General features: G+C 34.6%; 2 protein-coding genes and 1 pseudogene across 2 annotated transcripts; 1 reads left to right on the top strand and 2 right to left on the bottom strand.

Moving 5' to 3' along the window:
- Positions 1-2799: 2799 nt before the first annotated feature.
- Positions 2800-7173, top strand: LOC21403984 (transcription factor MYB124). Its single transcript, XM_024165579.1, is given in 13 exon segments — positions 2800-3411; positions 3630-3676; positions 3801-3857; positions 3987-4059; positions 4370-4425; positions 4523-4705; positions 4800-4990; positions 5199-5344; positions 5498-5640; positions 5740-5951; positions 6050-6138; positions 6140-6169; positions 7008-7173. Coding segments are annotated over 13 exon segments (1446 nt in total). The 5' UTR covers positions 2800-3303; the 3' UTR covers positions 7119-7173.
- Positions 7174-9331: 2158 nt separating this feature from the next.
- Positions 9332-11974, bottom strand: LOC21403982 (UDP-galactose/UDP-glucose transporter 3). The gene is made up of 7 exons (XM_024165590.1): positions 11789-11974; positions 11487-11584; positions 11254-11384; positions 11008-11038; positions 10644-10747; positions 10376-10497; positions 9332-9998 (listed from the first exon to the last, which is right to left on the bottom strand). The coding sequence occupies exons 1-7, from the start codon at positions 11890-11892 to the stop codon at positions 9590-9592; spliced, it is 999 nt and encodes a 332-aa protein (XP_024021358.1). The 5' UTR covers positions 11893-11974; the 3' UTR covers positions 9332-9589.
- A 7133-nt stretch (positions 11975-19107) lies between these two features.
- Positions 19108-20815, bottom strand: LOC21403981 (annotated as a pseudogene).
- Positions 20816-20817: the final 2 nt, after the last annotated feature.

Here is a 20817-nt window from a genome sequence, read left to right as displayed (position 1 = left end):
TTTTTTTTTTTTTTTAAATTTTCTTTTGAGATTCCCTCTCCAAAAAGCATATGTTTTTACATGCACGTCATTTTCTCATTTCTAATCTTATCATCAGAAATTACGTGCCATATTTTTCATACCAATATCAAATCGTATATGTGTGCAGTAGTAATAATATGGTCTCCACTACATGATGAGAGTTTCAGGTTTGTTTACTTGAATTAATACCTCCTTTTTGGCGGGAGACTTCACTATCAAAGGAAAGAGACGCATGAGATGCCCATTTGTAGTTTTTTGCCATTTGGAGGGCTCCACTAATTGAATATTTGAAAAGCTAGAGATTAGACAAGATTAATGTTCATATGCTTGTTTTCCTACGCCACGTGGCGATAAGCAGTCTCGTCCACGTGCTCTGGCTAATTACTTAACTGTCATTGGTAGGTAAAATCCGTTTTTGTTAAGCCCTAAGTGAAAGTTAACCATGCATAGTACATGTTGTTAATCCATTTGATTTCTATGAAACAGTAGGTGATTATGTACTAGGATTAGTACTAATCAGATTGAAACTATGATGGTTTCAAGGTACTTATGGAAATGGAGCTTGAAGCAAATTAAAGGTTAATTTCTTTTGTAAATAATTTTCTTTCGATTTAAATTTTAATTAATTAGTACTTAATTAGCCAGCTAATACTGCTTTTGGCCCACGTAGAGATTTCAATTTGAATTTTTTTATAAAGTTCAAAAATCAGATTTGTCTGAATTTATCATAGGCAGGTTTACGTCCCTTTAAGGAAAGAGTTGTGTGGGGTTTTTATTTTCCTATTTAATTTTCTAAGTTTTTGGTACTCACCCAAATTATGAATTATTTGACAATTTTAAATTTTCTCGTAGCCTACGCATGATGAAGTATAAAAGGGGTATTTTGGTTCCACTGATGAAGACTACCATACCATATATATGTTTTCACTATCAATTTTTTCCATCATCTTATGATGTTATCCCTTCTTGTTTTAAATATTATACACACACACATAAACCTCGTTCGCTTCGTGGATTTAAATTTTCAATTCGAACTGAGATGTGATATTTTTTGAGAGCTTTTAACTGTAGCAAAAAAAGTTAGATGTGATATTTTCTGAGAGTTTTTAATTGTAGCAGAAAAAGTTAAATGTGATATTTTCTGAGAGCTTTTAACTGTAAAAATTTAGAACAGAAAACTCAAATCGATAAAATGAACTAGGCTATATTATCCACATACTGGTGTTAGAAGGTTGACTTTGGAGACAATGATCAGTTTTGAACTTCTAGCACTTGCTGAAAATTTTTGTTGATTTTGAAGATATAGTCACAACATTTTTTTCCCTTTAAATAAATATCATTTACTACAATGTAACGAATACGTGCAAGTAATTTCGAAAGCCATTGTTTACCAAACTTATTTATCAAGTTTTATCAACTTATATCTTCATTTAAAAATGTTACAGAAATCTTGGTTAATAAAAATTTTGAAGTATTTGGTTAACCAATTATGAGTCATGAGATGGCATTCAAATATATTTAGCAAATTGATCAATTAATTTGTTTGATAGTATCATATGCGTTGGTGTTGATTAAATAATAATAATAATAATGAGATTGCAAAACAAGGATGTTATCTAATCGCAACTATTTTAAATTCAAAAATATATTGTAGCAACAATATATTACACTAACAACAGTAAATTAAAATCAACAAACTATCTACACTGAACATTCACATGACCCTGAGCTACCAAGTAACACCATCCACATAAAACAAAAGACTTTCAATTTTCAATTTTGAAAAAAACTATTTAATTTCTTCTATATTCTATAATATGAACTAAAATATTTCTACCCACGTGCTCCTCCCCATCGCGTGGCCACACCCTCAAATCCAATTGGAGACAACTAGATTTGGCCGGTGTCCAAACGAGACCAACAAGAAGTCCCCGCCAATTGATACAGAGCGTCCACAACACGCGCCATACGTGCACGTGAAACAACAAAAAAGAAGACCCCCCACAAAAAAAAAAAAAAAAAAAAAGGCTGCTTAAATCAAATAGCATGAATTTTCAATGGGGAAATATTAGGGTGTGAATGGTGAAAGTTAAGTCACGAAGATGGTCATGTCCCCTTTAAACCCCCAACCAACACATTATTCAAAAATTTGAACCCCACAAAACCAAAGTCATCATCCATCCCACATACACATATACATACAAATCATATCATATAAATGATGTTTTGTATATATATATATATATATATATAGTATATTCGTATTTATAATAATAATAATAATAATAATAATAATATATCCTTAGATTTAAATAATATTATAGTGAGTGCAATGTGGGCTTAGTCTACTCTGTGCATTGATCCAATTAATGTTATTGTCATGGAATTCAGCGTTATTTTCAAACTTCCCTTCATACCCGCGCACTAAAGCGAGAATCCGTTGATAGATATTATTATTATTATTATTATTTCTATTTCTTTCCCTTGTGAGAGTAGTAAGAGAGAGAAAGTTTCAAAAAAAAGTTAAACAACAAACAACAACAACATATTATTTTATCATTGCTTACTATTATAGTCATTTTTTTTTCTCTACATTTCCAGTCAGTCCCACTTCCAAAAACTCTCTCAAACTTCTAAAGTGTCACTTCCTCAGATCTACGGTTTTACATTTTACATGAATTATGAATGAATGTATTCTACATCCTTTGAAAAAAAAGATACTTTTTTTTTTTTCCTTTTTAGTAGTGGCACTTACTTAGTATTCCATTTATAGTTCTCATTGTCAAGTATTTCCCTTTTTTCCATGTTCGGTTTTGGTGACTGGCTTCTCTTCATTCTTTCTTTGTTCTCTGTGTTTGAAAACTTTGAATTCCTTCCTAAGAATCCTAGGCAGTTTTCGGTGTCTTATAATAAGAGTCTTCTTTGCCAAATGTTCTACTATTAGTACATGTAGTCCCTCTTCTTTTTAAACACCAAACAGTACCTGTAAAGGTTAAGATTAAAAAAAAAAAGAAAAAAAAAAGAAGAAAAAAAGAAGAGGGAAAGAAAGAGTGCCTTTTGGAGGAGGAGTGGGGATATGAAGCTAATTTAATATATAGATAGATACCATTACTTAGTTATAGTTACCATTGAGGAACTGTAATTAAAAAAAAAAAACAAGAGAGAGAGAAAACAAAAAGTTGGGTTTTTCTTGGTATGCTTTTTGGATTGGATAAAGGGAAGGAGCGTCTAAGAAAGGAGAAGAAGAGCGTGTTCTGTTGAATTATTGAGATTAAAAATACAATGCACAACAACAACAAGAACAAGAAGAAGACTTGTTCTTCTTCTACTTCTTCTGCTAATGAAGATTCCAAGAAGAAGGAGCGTCACATTGTTACGTGGACTCAGGAGGTCCACTTTCTATTATCTTCTTCTTCTCTGTTTCATTCCCATTTCTATTTATTTGGAGCTTTTTCTATTTCATCACTTTTCATTGGTTTTTTTTTTTTTTTTTTTTTTTTTTTTTGGGTTTTGTTTTTTTTTTTTTTTTTTTTTTTTTTTTGTTTGGGTTCTGGTTGTTTAATCTTCCTAAATGGATGATTATCTGATTTGGGTTGTTTGAGTTTCAGGAGGATGATATACTTCGCCAGCAAATTAGCCTCCACGGAACTGAGAAGTATGAATCTTTGACAACCTTCTTTTTGGTTGTTCTGTATTGGTTTTGTTCCGATTCCATTCGGGGGGGGGACCATTGATTTTCTCGGGAAAATGATTGTTTCTCTATCGTTTTCTGTATGCAGTTGGGCCATCATTGCATCAAAGTTCAAGGATAAAACGACCAGGCAGTGCAGAAGAAGGTAATCGCTATTGGGTTTAGGACTAATTGTTGTTAATGTTGGTTTTATGTTCTCTGTTATTGTTACGGATTCATTTCTATTTGTTATTGTCACTAATTTCGTCTGACTGTGTTTTGAGTATTTTTGCAGATGGTATACATATTTGAATTCTGATTTCAAGAAAGGGGGTTGGTCTCCAGAGGAAGACTTGCTCTTGTGCGAGGTATTTAGTGCTTTCTTTTAATCATCTGAAGTTCATATATTGATAGGATATGGTTTATTTGATACAAACCCAATACTTAAATCCTAAGCTTGACCTAGTGAAATCATATTTTTTTTTCTTTTTTTGTGTTTTTAGAGCCATTTATATGGTATTTCACTTTAAGGCAAACTTAAGTTAAAGTAGGTGTTTATTTTACTTTCTAATCTGTCGGCAAAAAGTTAAGCACAAAAATGGCAACATAGTAATCAAGATTAGTATTATTTACCCATCATTGGTTACAACCTAATCTCATACGGTGATCTGCTTCTAGGCTCAGAAGATTTTTGGTAACAGATGGACAGAAATAGCAAAGGTTGTCTCAGGCAGGTATAGAAAGCCTTACATTTATTTTCCCCATTTCTTGAACTATACAGTTAATCCATGATCATAGAAGCAAATCTCATTCTTGGCGTTGCCTATGCAGAACCGATAATGCCGTGAAAAACCGATTCTCCACCTTGTGCAAGAAGAGAGCAAAATATGAAGCTTTGGCTAAAGAGAACTCTACTACATACATGAACTCAAACAACAAAAGGGTTTTGCTCAGAAGCGGGTTTAGTACTGATGGAACTTCGGAAACCGTAGGATCTTCTACTAAGAAGATGAGGTATAATGAAAATGCTCTTTGGATCACAGTGATAGGCAGTTTGTTCCTTGCTTTATATGGTTGGAGCTCATTCTTCATGCAAAATGCAATACAGGAGAAGCCACATCTCTGATATCACTAGCAGCTACAACTTCGGAGACAGATTGCATAAGCAATGCAGGACGATAACAGCAATGAATCAGCAGTTAAGAGCACCGTTCGCGGTTTTAGTTCAGAATTCTCACAACATTAACAAGTTGCCAACTCAACATCATGTCAGCATCACCAAGGAGATTGTTACTGATGGTAAATCACCTCAACTTAAAAGCATTTTCGTTTGCAAGATCATCATAACCTGAGAAACACACAGTGAGGAGAAGTTTGAGATCCATACATAAACAATGTTGGTCAATTTTCGGTTTTGGGAATTTCGGATTATCTGTTTTTCTCCCCGAATCAAAACTGATCAGGATGATATAACAATAATTTTTATTTCTTTATCTACTATTAGCAGCACAAAATATCAAGTACCAAGGATCATTCCTCAGAAAGGATGACCCGAAGATTAATGCTTTAATGCAACAAGCGGAATTGCTTAGCTCATTGGCATTAAAAGTTAACACCGATAACACAGATCAGAGTCTTGAGAATGCTTGGAAGGTGAGAAAAATACACAATGCTCGCATGAACATGAAAAGCTATCAGATCGAATTCTAGCCAAGCAAATACAGTCCCTTCAATCTAAAATAATATAAACTTTAAACATATTCAGCCTTTATATTCTCCACTGTTTAATCAAATACTTATGTGCAGATGCTCCAAGATTTCCTGCACCAAAACAAAGAAAGTGACATCCTCGGATATAGGATCAGTGACTTTGACTTTCAACTTGAAGATTTTAAGGATTTATTAGATGACTTAAGGAGTAACAATGAAGGAAGTCGACCATCTTGGAGGTAATAAAACTTGTTTTCAAAATAATATTTTATATCTATGTATGAGCGGATTTTGATCACCAAATAGCACCTAAATTAATGTTGACAAATAAATTCCAGGCAGCCTGATCTATATGATGAGTCTCCTGCTAGCTCTGAGTACAGTACAGGGTCAACTGTCATGTCCCATACAGCAGGTGATAAAATCAGAGCTGAGATGGGTGCTCTGGAGCACGATACCGGCCCAGGTTCACAGTCGATCCATATCGGAGAAGAAAGTTGTGTTGGTGAATGCGATAAAGGGATGCTTTGCGGTGGAACCAGAGAACAAGGTAGTGACTCATTATGTGATATGCTAAGGATGATTACTTAGTTTTAGTTGCAGCATTTTACTTAGAATCTGTTGACAAAAAATTTAATCTCATTGCAGCTGAAATATTTCCAACTTGTGATGAAGGAACAAGCACAGAGTTTAGTTCCCCTACTCATGTCACCCCGTTGTTCAGATCCTTGGCAGCCAGGAATTCCCAGCCCCAAATTTTCAGAAAGTGTAAGTTTTCCTTTAGAATTTTGTACTTCTAACAATATAGTATTAGAAACATCAGAAGTCTGAGTTTTGTTAAGGACAGACAAAATTATGCACCCAGTTAAAATTTTTTAAGAGATAAACAAGCGTCTAACTATGCTTGTCACTGTAATACCTAATAATTGAAGCTATACAATTAATTACTATGTGCCAAGTAAAGCTCTAACACTTAGCAAAAATAATGGGACAAAAAATATTAAAGGAAAAATATAGCTTGGTCAACTCTCTAGAAAATAAAAAAATTTGGTTGCTCCACCTTAGGTAGCTTCTAAAAAGTAGGATCTGTCATATCCCTAACTGGTTTTTTGGCCACGTTATGTATAAGTTAGTTTACAAGGCACTAAGAATGAAAAAAAAAAAAAAAAAAAAACAACAACAACAAATATCATTAGTTACTAACTTAGGAATAACTTAGTTTTAAGTAAGAAAATAGGGAGGGTGGGAAACAAAATTCTAATCACCAAAAGAAAATTATATTCGAGCGTCTGCCATCAGGCAATATCAGGCATTGGATGTCACCTAGATGGCTATAAAACATTTTACCAAATATACTACAACTTAAATGATCTAGATGAGTGATTCTTTTACATCTAACTTATGCTTACTTTCCTTGCATGCATCAGAATATATAAATGCTATTTTTATATACATATATATCCTATTTATATTCAGGTTCATTTATGCAGAATCTTCATGTCTTACTCATAACATTAATCTAGATTAGTATTAGGACTTTCCTATGTTTATGTATCAAGCATTTTGTTTTAAAACTAACGACTCATTTTTTGCAATCTTTCTTCAGGAGAGAAACTTCTTGCTTAAAACACTTGGAATGGAGTCCCCATCCCCTTGCCAGGCCACCAATCCTTCACAACCACCATCCTGCAAAAGAGCCCTCCTCCACAGTCTATAACCAAACCTTTCTGGTGCAGCAAAATTTAAAAAAAAAAAAAAAAAAAAAAAAAAAACTTTTTGTTTAGACCCCATTTCGGATTTCCCCATCTTGTTTTAAATTTCCCTCCGGAATGCAGCATCGAAATTGGCCCAAAATTTTACAAGAGGCATGTTTGGATCTGCATTCCAGAACAACTCCCCTCCCTCAAGCTCTAGAATGCTATCGGGCGCATTCTAGAACATGTAAAGAACACATCAAAAAAGGAGTTTGTTTGTGTTCTTTTCTTCCCTACAGAGTTTCTACCCCAGAGACCACCAGCTTCACCGCTTATTAGTACTCACATTTTAAAACCAGTGTGTTCAGTGTGCCATTCTTTTGTTTGTTTGTCTTCTCGTGGACATGGGTGTCCATTTTTGCCCTTGATTTGTCAGTTGTACAGAACTTGTTATTAGTCTATAGCCATTCAGAGTGTAACTATACATCGGCATCTCGCCTGTATCCCAGGTAGAATATATATATATATATATATAAATTATAATGCAAGAAACAGAAAAAAGAAAAAAGAGACGGGAAAGAAAAAGTAAAGAAGGATAACCAGTTGAAACTGATTACTTTTGTTTTTTTTTTTTTTTTGAGTGTGCAAAGGGTATAGAACAAGTATTTTTTTCCCTAGCTGGTTTTTGATGTACTGGCACATAATATGATTGGAGTGAAAATGTGATTTTGGTTTTGGTGTGCACATATCTCTTATCTTATCCTGTCTCATCTATTTCCACCCTCATGGCCCTGGATCCAAGGCACAAATATCTAGTATTGAGAAGAAGGAAAAGAAAATGAACACAAAAAACCTGTATGAAGAAGCAAAAGAGAAGAAGGCTTTCATTTTAGCCCTCCCTATTACTTTCATGGTTGAGTTGAGAAAGGAAGTAGGAAGCCATTGTTGAGCATATCTTGTATGAAAGACCCAGAGAACGAAACAAACCAAGGAATTCATCCATGAAGAATAACATCAAAGTGAAGTAAGAAAGTGAAGAGAATTGTACTTACAGAGAGTGGGAAAGCAAGCTTCCATTCTCGTGAAACTGGGACTTTTTTCAGAGTGTTTGTCAGTTTAAGATGACGAGGAAGGTGTTGTTGAGAAGAGGAGAGGTGAGAAAACTTGTGTCGGTTTTAGGAGGGAGAAGCGGAAACCATGATGGATTTGTGGTGGAGGACCAGCATAATCATGAGGAAAAGCAAAAAGCAATTGGTGTAAACGAGGGAGGGAAGTCTCTGCGAAATAAAGTGTTCTTATTTGCGGTAAACTTTCTCGAGAGAAGGTAGGGAGGGCGGAGTAGAGTTTGACTCTTTTGACCTTCAAAATTCTCAAATTAAAGTCAATACGAATTGCAATTGGCCCCACCGTTTATTTTGTTGATTCGAATTTAAAATTTGAGTTTTTTTACAATAAAATTTTTTTATAAATAATCACATTTAATTTTTTTACTACAGTAAAAAGTTCTCATATAAACTCACATCTTAACTCAAATTAAAAACTCAAATCAACAAACTAAACGGCTTATCTTTTCTAAGCCATTTGAAAGAAAACTGGAAAAGCAGGAAAAATAATAAGTGGAAAAGCAGGAAAAATAATAAGTGCATTTGTGAATTTCTTAAGAGAAATGTTAGTGTCTCATTCTCTTTATCACATTAACGTATATTGTTTGACAATTGAATTTTATTATCCCATTTTTTATTTAAATAATAATATATTAAATTAATAAATTTTACGTGTCAAATAATAAATGTAAAAAGTGACAAAGAGTAACAAAAATAATAATGAGAATATTTCTCATTACTTAAATAATATAAACAATCCCAGACGTGAAATCGTCACACCATTCAAATTACGAGACACTAGTTAATGAAAGATAAATCCTCTCGGTGTGTGCACTTGCAACTGACAGTCTAACACTGTTACATGCATATTTAGAAGGGTTAGTTTTGTGCCAGTAAAAATATGTACGGTGTGAGAAGTGAAAGGATAATTGTTCTTAGCTAACAATATCTGTTTTGGATTTAACCTCTGCTTATTGTGTAATTCCAGCAAAAATAAAAAATAAAAAATAAAAAATCTGCTTATTGTGACATCACTATCTAAAAGAAGAAGTAATTATATAAACTGTATTTTTGGACCTATTTAGACATTCATGTCATTAACCCAACTGGAAATAATTACATAAACTGTCTAGTATCAGTCATGTGAATACTTTTTAGACACTCAGATAACTGCATAGGTCAACAATCTCGTTTACATGGATAAAAAGTATTGTATGCCAAAATATTTTCTCAATATTGGACCTGTCCACTTGCTTTTACCAATATCCCGAGTATTATCTAAATATGGGGCCATTAATCTCATGCCCTACAATGATAATATAACAAAAAGGAGAAAAGGAGGGGGGGAAAAAAAGATGGCTGTGTAATTTCAAAATTGTAAGAGTGCCTCTTCACATGGGCTTTCTCTTCTTTTGCAATCTCTGCAACTTCCTCCATTTGAGGTAGATCTGATATGACAAGCCAGAAAAGACCATTACGACGCAACCCCATTGCTTCACTGACAGGGGATTGCCACTCAGCACCGAAGATACTACAATGCTGACAAATTTGCGGGTGGTGGTGATGGTGGTGTTGGCAAGGGAGCCAAAGCGGCTAATGGTAAGGAAAATAAAGTTCTGGCCAACTGCCCCACATAGGCAATAGAGAAAGATGTCCCATGCTGCTTCTGGATGCTGCTTGCAGAACTGAACCGCCTCAAATCCGATAGCATGAGGCCAGCCAAACATGTATATCAAGTTGTATATGGTTCCCCATAAATTCATTCCCAACATTATGTCCCAGGCACTTGTCTTTGGGTATCTGAAGATTGGATACATCACCATGTAAGATACTCTCAAGCATTCTATGACTATGACGTTATATATTTGCAAAGTGCTTTGATAGAAAATGCAAATTGAACAAATAGCCATGCTGCATTTTCAGCTACATAGAAGAGCGGCCAATTTAAATTATTACTCCAATTCTCCGTCTGTGTTGTGACAATATATATTATATGAAAATGAATAACCTAGTCAAGCCTTTACCATTCTTCCCCTCCCGGGTAAAATTCAATAAATATTAAAATGCCATTACCTAGTCAAGCCTTTCCCATACTTCCCCCTCCTGGGTAAAATTTAATAAACAAAACAAGAAAAGATAAGTGAGCAGCAGAAAGGGAACATAGTTTATTAGCATACCTAGAATTTATCGAATCCTGAGTGGCATTCGTAAATCCATCAAATGCTAGGTTAAGGAAACATAGCCCGTATCCAAGGGGAGCATTTGGATGAGCCAGCTTGCTAATAGTCTTTGAGCTAGTCTGAGAGCAGCGTGAGTACATGGAAGAAAACGTTAGAACAGAACTGAAAGCATGTACACCCCAAAAAAGTAAAAACTAAAACAAAAAATCACAGAAAATAAAAAGTCATACTACCTCCATTCTCATTGATAGTAAAAATTCCTAACCTTCAGCAACGCAAATGTAGATACCCCTCCAGCAACAAGGAGAGTGCAAGCATACTCGGGAAAAGTATATCTTATGCCATAGACTAGAGTACCCATCAACATCACTGCAAGATTAAAATATAGGGTTGGTAAATCTCTTCACTTTCTTTTTCTTTTTAGGATAAGGGTACTTCATAAACAAATAATCAACATACCCAAACAAACAGATTAAAATAAAGAATGCCATTCTCATGAACATCTAATTCAAAACACGTGAATTTTATAACATTAATGTTGAGAGACCATATAATATCTAATTCATCAGTTTCACAAACTAACCTATTACTCAAACTAAATAGAAACTACAGAATTGTGAATATCTCACCTGGGATCATTTTCGAGGATTTTGCCAAGACCTGAAAGTGAAATGAACAACATTAACAATGAAAACCACTTAAGCAATCATTCTAAGTTCTAGCATTACTATCGAAGCTGCAAAACAAAATTTTCTAGTGAAACATATCCATGTCACCACAATTCAGCATCATACTCTGCATTGCCCATCAGAATTGCACCCGAAAAAACTGCTAAAAAACAAAACTTGATGAAAGAGAAAGGAAAACGAAATTACCTGAGCCGGATAACTAATGTACTTGAGGGCTTCGATTCCCATAGCTGGTCCAATAGTATTCGTAATACCAGCACTCCAAAATGTCCACCAAGGCGCACCACCACCGCTGCCACTAGACCACAGCTTTATCACTGTTCAATCAGACACATATAAGATACAATTATCTTATCTAAATCCTAAAATCATCTGATTTCCAGGCAAAGAAGACAAAAGAAAGCAAAAAAATCACTTACTTATATAGGACCATATCAAACACACAACATTCTGGGCCAAATTTAGGAACGAAAGGTGCTCAAACCTCTTCCCATCTGGACCGAATCGCTTAGTTGACCTAATCAAAGAAGAAAAACTCACTTAATCTGTGCTCTAAATTAAGATCAATGCGAAGGACAAGGACAAGGAAACGGCGATTGAATGTAAGAAAAGCCCCAAATGCTGGTAACTGACCAACCATTCCAGATTCAAAGATCAAGGAATACAATCTGCTCAGAACTTCCGGTATGGAAGAGAGAGACAGAGAGACAGAGAGACTTACAGGGTTTCCTGAAGAACACCTTGGTAGATATAGGCTGACCAAATCCCGGCGACGCAGAAGGCCAAGACAAAGACGCGTCGCAGTCCGGAGGCGTGAGCTTCCATTTCCAGCGATTTTCCGAGATCAGACGTCGCCGGAGATCGGACGCGAAGAAGAGAAGATCGGGAAAATTCTGTTTGTTGTTGGGATTTCTGTTTTTATATTAATTAACTGCCAGAGAGAGCCGGTATTATAATAAGCGCCGAGAGACGTGGATTTATCTACGTGGCGGTTTTCTATTGGGTCGATGACTTTAGGCTCCGCTTCTTATTGGATGCGCAGACGCGGAACCCTTCTCTTTCCAGCAACTCTCTTTATATTTCTCTCTTTCTTTAGTGATAAAAGTAGTCCGTACACTAACATACCGTTAAATTGAATTTTATATCCGTTAAATTTATATAAAATTACGTAAAAATTAAAAAATATTCAGATATAATAATTAAAAAAACTTCATCATTATTTTTCCTGTTTCTATTGCTTGATAATTGAGGACAATAGTTGTTTGCAAGATTTTTTTTACTGACAAATGCTAAAATGTTCACGTATTATCATTTCATTTCAATATTTTTCTTTTTAAAAAATTGAATTATTCTTTTTTTTAAGAGAGTAGAGCTGAACAAGTTCAATGGTAAAACAAAATATTTTTGTGAATTTCATACAGTGAGTGACGTAATTTCACAAAATTAGTGTTGAAAATTTATTTTAAAAAAAGAAAAGAAAACCGACACTTTTCCCCTTCTAGTTAAGTTTTCGGAAGAAATCTGTATTAGGTATTGGAAAAAAGAAAATCATGTTAAGAGGTATGAAAGTTTAAACATAATAATACGAAAAAAATGAAAAATTTTATCGCTCAGAAGATTTGGAGAATGTTTGTTTCTTGTATTCATCTCTGATTCTGAATTATGATTCATAATTTTTTATAGTATTTTTCTCTCATAAAAAACACACGTCAAACGAAAATAATTCTAAATCATAATTTTAAATTTATGAACTAAACGTCCACTTAGATTCAGAAACTTCATGGCATGACACTAAACCGTATCAAGGACACTTGTGTGTCATGTGAGCCTACTATTTCAAGGACACTTCTTTTTTTTTTTTTGGGTAAAATATCTATCATTAACTATTTAATCAACGTATATAGCTCACCACGATAATTAGGTCCATGGATTTACAATCGTCATGGACTGGTAATCACAGGTTAAAGTGCTGAGTTATCGTTTTGAAATTTAGACCTCGTTCATTTCACCAATTCGAGTTTTGTTATAGTAAAAAGTTCTCAGAAATAGTCACATCTAACTTTTTTGTTACAGTAAAAAGTTTTCACACAAAGTCACATCTCAACTCGAATTAGTGAACTAAACAGTTAAATGTGAAGTTTTGTTTGATTAGCCAAAAAAAAATGTAAAGTTTTGTTTTCTTATTGCTAGCACATATAGTGAGGCGAGATTAGAGTAATGCGCTTTTCGTCTAAAAAAAAACATTTATAGGGCATCCAACGAGCATGTCTATAAACGATTGGAGAGCCCTTTTGGGTAGGACCGGCAATATGGGTCATGTCACGACGACACAACTCGTAAACGACATGAATTTTGCGGGTTAAGGTTGAGAAAAAAGAGGTTCGGGTCAGAATTGGATCGACCTGAAATTGACACGAAAAATACGGGTCAATTTTGGATTTGACTCGCCTAACCCGAACACGACACGAAACTCGTAAAAAACTAAAAAAGACATATTTATCATTGCATATTTTAAATTTTAGTATGAACTTGTGATATCATGATAGTTATACTCAAAATCTTATATTATTATTTGCTTAATTTCAATGGATGTTATTGTAATTTAGTGTGTTATGAATTTTAAGTTATTTTTAATATGTAAAAAACTAAATAAAAGTATACAATTTTCGTGTCAATTTCAGGTTCACGGATCAATTTCGTGACACGAACACGACACGTGACACGAATTATCACCCCTAATTTTAGGAGATATGTTAGCGTTGATTGCCTCCTTCTAAAACTTTTTATATATATTTAATCAAACAAAAAAAAATCTCACGGATTTACACTAATCAATGACTAAGGAACTATATATACACATCACTCGCAAAAACTTCTCTTCACTTCCCCAACCAAAAGATTCAATTTCTCCACCCAGCATCCTGACTTTACATGCAAAACGTACCCCATTAATACGCTTAACTCTAGGGCTTCAATTATTAATGGCTATAAAACACGCAATACTTTAGTTAGCAATTGTTTGAAACAGAAAAAAGAAACGTACAAATAAAGGGATTTTGACCAAGTCATTCGCCATATTATGTCATACGTGTGTGTGTAATATTTCCACTTGTAGTAGCAAAGGGCCCACTTGAGTCAAATTTGTCACGTGGGAAAACAAACTTTTTTACGCACATAATTTTCTATGTGGATATGATGACTCAGCAACTTTTGCTGGTAAATCCTTTGGAGCTTTCGCGTGTTCTTCCTACGATCACGCCATGTAATGTAACGTTTGAGTAGGGAAACGGGAATCAGCACTAGGCAAATCACAGCCGTTGACGAGTTATCCTGTGGGGGTACATGTACGCAAGGGCAAGAACTGATTGTCGCGTCGCGTAACGTAAACAATTACTGAAAATCAACGCTTTGGCGCCATCAAGGTGGTAGCCCAGTGGGTATTTGGCTTAATCCCCAGGTTATCGACTTATGTCTATTAACTCTTAGGGGTTGTTTAGTTGGAGAATTCGTACTTCGATTTGAATCATAATTTATAGTTTGTTATAATATTTTCTCTCATAAAAAACGCACGTAAATTAAAAATGGTTCTAATTTTATGATTCTAATTCATGAATCAAACGTCTAATAAGACTAAAGTTACGCTCTTCATTCCAACATAAGTAAGTTTTGCCTAAATGCATACAATTCATAACAATTTAGTATGTACGACTATTTGGTTGATATTTTCTTTTAGTAACGCAATTGTAAATTGTCTCACTTATTGGAAAGTTGTATGATATTATTTTTATTAGAAAAGATTCATATTAAATGTAAGAAGTCCAAACAACTATGACAATGAGATGCAATATCTCCGTATCTTTTTATGTTGGCTATGGAGATTCTCTGAATATTGATGGTTAAGGCGTCTTTTGAGAGTGGTCACGGAGTGTGAGTTTCTACAAGGGTTCCTTCAATATTCCACTTGGTATTAATAGATGATCGTTTCTTCTTTTTTTACTTTGCAAATCCAAATAGGGTGTGTATGCTTTAAGGAAATTGTAAATTATTTTCGGGATTTATCGAGACTCAAAATGAATAAGGATAAATATGATTTTGTTTTCTCCAAAAATTTAGTTGTTGGTCTTAAATGGCAATGCAAGGAGGTAGAGGGTTGTCGTGGTCACTCCTGTGGTGCATTGGTGCTTCGTATTTTGGGAATCCTTTTTTTTTTTTTTTTTTCCTTATGTCGAAGAAGAGCTAGAGATTTTGAGTTTTTGAAGAGGAGAGTTTTGTCGCGTCTAGAAACACTACAAGAAAAAAGGTCATTTACGGCGACTCATTGTCGTTGCAAATAGGTGTTATATCGTCGCAAATAAAGCATTTTCGACGACATGTCGTCGTAAATTAGTCGCCGCGAAAAATTAGCCGCAAATGATCTATTTGCGGCGACACAATTTTGAGATGTCGTCGCAAATGTATTTGCGACGACAGTCGTCGCTAATAAGTCGTCATGAATGTTCTGTCGAATATGTCGTTGATGATGACGTGTCATAGATTATTTACGACGACAACAAGTCGTCGCAAATGTACTTGAAACCTTTTGTGACTACATTGTCGTCAATAATGTGTAGTATTTGCGACGACATCGTAGAAATGTCATCGCAAATAGTATTTTTTTTTTTTTTGGTATGTTCCTAATAATATTAATTAATGAAGATAAAAATTTGAAAAAAATTTATAATAATATAATTGATATAAAATAGTGAACACAACAATAAAATAAGTCTTAAAAGGTAAATTAATTAAGAAATATTAAAAAGTATTGATAATAAAAAATAAAAACATATATTTTAATCTCCTAAATTAGCAGCATAGTCATCCTCATCCTCGTCTTCTTCGTTTCACTCAGGCGGTGGAGGAACCAACGGTTGGGGGTGGTTAACTGGCAAGAAGTTGATGTTGGGATTCATCGAGCGCATGACTTCCATCATGATCTGTTAGTTGTCGAACATGTTGCGTTGCTCAATGTAGAGGTTATTCAGCCAGTTTTGGACATGCTGGGGCAAATTAACCGTAGACGACCCGTCCGATTGCGAAGCAGATGATGAGGAGGAAGCACCTGAACGATTCCTCCGTGGCAGTGTCGGTCACACTCCTTTAGTGTGTCCTCTGCGCTTTTCCAAGACTTGGGATATAATCCCCTCCTCATTGACCGCCGTGGATGAACCTTCCCCAGTAAATTGTGTCATCTGCGTGGTTCTTTCTACCTCCATCTGAGCTTGCAAAGGTAAATAAAATAAAAATAAATAAAAATAGTATAATATGTGATGTTAAATATGAAAAAAGAAATAAGTTTAAAATTTACTTACAAACGCATGTTATGCATCCGGATTGATAAAATTATGCCCATGACGGTGCATGTCACCCCAATTGTCAATTAATGATCTTGGCTCCTGGGTCTCGGAATTTGCCTAATCAAGTTGAGCGTGTTAGAATAATTATTAAGCCAAAGTGACAAAAACTTAACAAGTATGCAAATTAGTATTACCTTATCGAAACGATGCTGAGAGTATGACTTTCTACCATGGAAGCTAGACCACTTCTAACTGCCATGGTTTTGTTGATTTGTAGTAGATTTTTTCTAGCAATAATCATAGATGAATTAGTAACATACTAATAATTAAATAAACCAATTAATAAAAAGTAAGAAAATATAATGAAAATGAACCTGAAAAGTAAGGGACGTAAAACGATCACAGTAAGGTCCCCATTGCTCTTTGCTCCTCAAGTTTTTAGGAGGATTTTGCCTGACAAAATCTTCATTTTCTGCCCCTCCCATCTTCTGGAAGTGTCTGTGCAAAGTAGTCTTCCAGTCCTTATAACATTTACTGGCTTCACGGTCGGCTACATCTCTAATGATGCCGTTGTCGCGGTCGTAGTCGAGGTTAAACCAATCCTGGAATACATTAAAAATCAACAAATAAATCTTATTTATTGTGTTCCACAATTAAAAATGTTTAGAAAAAATTTTGTTTCAAATAGATACCAGCATGCGATTTTAAATCCTCCTTTTATGCTCCTCAGGCACGTCCTTCCAGGCATTGTAATGTGGGTCACATATATCTCTTGTATTCAAGCCGACAGCACTATCAAAATATTTGGCGTTTTCGCAAATCGCCTTCCACGAACCTATCTCGTTAAATGTAACATCGAGCTTCCCATCTTTGTGTACTTTCTCTACTATATCTCGACCTATAGCTACTCCTCAACCAGACCAACGTTGAGATGTCAGCTCCGAAACTGTACGAAAATAAAAATAACAAAATTTGATTATAGAGAGTTCGACAAGTAACAAGTTTTAGGAGCATGTGTTATAGCGTATACTACCTGATTGACAATGTGCTGGGAGTCTCGTCGGATCAGGTGGAGGCTGTGTTATAGTGCACAATCATACTTACAGACATGTATTATTTTGTAGCCCAAACCGAGTTTACCTAATTTCGTCTTCGCCTCGTAATACGAATATGGAAGTTTAATTCCTTTAGGAAATGCATCTTTCAACAGCTTCAAAACAGAGTTCATACACTCATTGGACCATTTGTGCAGCACCTTTAAATGCATGAGTTTCACCAAAAAATTCAATGAGGAATATTTAGTACACCCGGGATACAATGCCAATTCGAGCTCAGATAACAACTCTTTAAATTCATCGTACTGCGCATCACCTAACACTTCAACTTCTACTTCCTCCTGCATATCATGATCAGAGTTATTTCCAACAACGTCTTGTATAACTGCAACCATCTCGTCAACTGATTCATTTATTGGATTGGTCGCAACATCATCTTCGCCATGATAATACCACGTCGTATATAAAGGATTGAAACCATATTGGTGTATGTGTGCTCTAACTATTTCTACTGGAAAATACTTATAGTTTAAACACCTCCGACACGGACAACTTGTATAACCGCTTTTATCGACATAATCTTTGGCAATATTAATAAACGCAGACAACCCTTCCCAATACTGATTAGACTACTGATTTTTTAGATGTATCCAACTCTTGTCAATTGACATCTTGACTATAAAAATAATAACACATCTAATCATAATTCATGTTTTCTTGTGACAATATAATCACGTTTATAAAGAAAGTTTAATATTTCATGCTTCAATTTTATAAGTTTTATCAAATTTTATGAACAAGTTATTTTTTTATTGTTGTACTAATAATGTTTATAATGAATTTTTAATTTTCTTTTTATAAATATAACTAATTCTTATTAATTAAATTCTTACAATTAATAGATTTTAATAAAATTTCGGCATTATAACAACATATTTTTCTTATTATCTAAAAATTTAAACCTGTAAAAAAACAGTTTTTAAAAGATTTCGGCACACCTGCAAGATGTGCCACCCAAAACAATTATTAAAACTTTTAATCTCAACCTAACAAGGATAATAATTCGCACTAAAAAATTTAAGGTCGAAAATAAACAGATATTGTCTTTTTTTCTAGTTAGAAAATAGATCAGATAGTCTATTTTGTTGTATAGAAATACCAATTTCTCAAAACAAAAACAAAACAAAAAAAAGGAAAAGTCTTGTATTTGATTATCTTTTCATTTTTCATTTTTCATTTTTCATTTTTTTAATCGTGACCACGCCTTGCTTGCTTGTAGAAAATTTGAAGTTCATTTGATATGTGAGTATAACTTTGACAGTTTGATATTTAATCTTTTAATACTCTGAATCTCATTTATGCATTAGGAAAAGCAAGCACCAAAGGAATTTTTTTTATCATTATTACGATATGTATCATTTTCTTTTTTGGATAGAAATTGAGATATGTATCCTAGTTCTTTCAAATTGCAATCAAACCTTTTACCCTCTTCTCTCTCTCGAGCTTCTACAAGCACTAGAGTAACAAAAGGAGAAATACATAGAAACAAAAGCCATTACATTACAAACCAACATTTCTTACAATAACTGGTACATTATTTCTAATCCTAGAAATAATTTTTCTGATATCTCCCTCTTTGCTTCTTCATAGACTTTTTTTTTTTTCCTGCACAGAACGTGTAATAGAAGCAGCTATTTCTATAGCCTTTGTTTCACCCGCCTCCCATTGATATCGCTGCCATCAAGAACAGCTTCATTTCCATGCCTGGAAACGGTAACGTGATGCTCACTGGCTATATACTGCAGAAGGTCAGTCATTACAGAGGGACAACTTTGCTTCAAGTATTCGAAACCGTCGGTTTCCATCACAGCTGATAAACAAAAAAGATTAGAATTATATTGTGATCACAAATTACTGTTTTATTTTTTCTATAAAAAAAAAAAATACAGTTTTATATAGTTGTTAGACATAATATAACCAGAAAAGGCATTATTACGGCTGAGATTGAGAAATTACTTATGGTTATAGTCAATTCCAATAAATAACACCACTATATCCAACAATAGAATAAAGCTTTACATCCTTACAAGCAAAATTCTCACAGATCATGTAGTGGATTCTAATTTCTAAGAGATTTTTTACTATAGCCTTGAGATTCACAAATATTAAGCATGGATAGTCCCGATTATTAAAAAAAAAAACAGAAATTAAAAAAAGGCTCACCTCCAAGATTTTCAGGCATTGCGACAAACTTGAGGCACACGGCTTTCAACTGGAAGCAGTGATGCTGTTCTGCCAGCGCTAATGTTGTTGCCATAGTATTGATAGCGACATGTTCGCAGAGATTTGATTCACATAGCAACCTGAGCCTTTCTAAGCCATAGCGATCTGCTGCTGCAAGCAGATGCTGGGCCATCAAAGTAGAAGCCCATTTTGAGTTAAAACCAGTAAGCTCTTCTACGTCGGGCAGTGAATTCCAGTATATAAAATGAAGCAAAGCCTGCACATGGGAAAATAGAGTAAATTGGCAAGTCATTCTTCGTACAAAATAGTCAATGTCTTGTGTCACTTATGTCAACTAAGACAGTGCACTGCCAATCCACCTCCCCTTTTCCCTCGGGAAAAAATGGAAACAAAAAATCAAAAAGAAATAAAAATGTGCAACGCATTGCAGCATAAAAATCTGGAAAATGACCACCTTCAAACAAACCATCATCTTCAAACAGACAATTTTACAGAATAATCATCATTGAAGGAAAGTTCTTTGTGGATGAAGTTGTGAAACATCAAAATTTCAATATCCGTAGTTTCGTCCAATTCATATAGCAAATAACCACAGCAGTCAGTTCCCATCCGCCACGCAAATAAATGGCAGAAACAATACAAGTTTGCTGAAAAACAAAAATTAGAAAAGTGTTATACCTTAAAGACTGGAGCCTCCATATCTTTCAATTTTTATGCATTCGGTATTCTGATCCTTCATAGGACCAAAAAGTTGGGCCTGGAATACAGGTGATCGTGCTCCTAGTACTAACTTGTGAGCTGAAAAATGTTCACCATCGACTTCAAACTTTACATCAGTTCCCTTTCCACTTTCCAGTAGCTGCCCAAAATGCTTGCCAATGTTAGATGGTGGTATTGCTAGGGAATAGATCTTAGGCCCCTCCGCTCGCGACTTCACAACACCAACAATACAGTTAACCGACAGACAAGAAGAACTACAAGACTCTTCATCACAAGTGAGAACTTTCTATCTATAATGGTTGACAAGAGGAGGAAGCATAGTAAAACAACAATCCTTTCACTAAAAATGTCTGGCCCAGAGCTTGCTGAGCTCCTCACTCGGTTCTCTGCTGGCATTC

The sequence above is a fragment of the Morus notabilis genome, unplaced genomic scaffold (genome assembly GCF_000414095.1).
Source record: "Morus notabilis unplaced genomic scaffold, ASM41409v2 Scaffold155, whole genome shotgun sequence".
NCBI classification, from domain to species: domain Eukaryota; kingdom Viridiplantae; phylum Streptophyta; class Magnoliopsida; order Rosales; family Moraceae; genus Morus; species Morus notabilis.
This window is presented reverse-complemented; position numbering and strand designations above follow the sequence as displayed.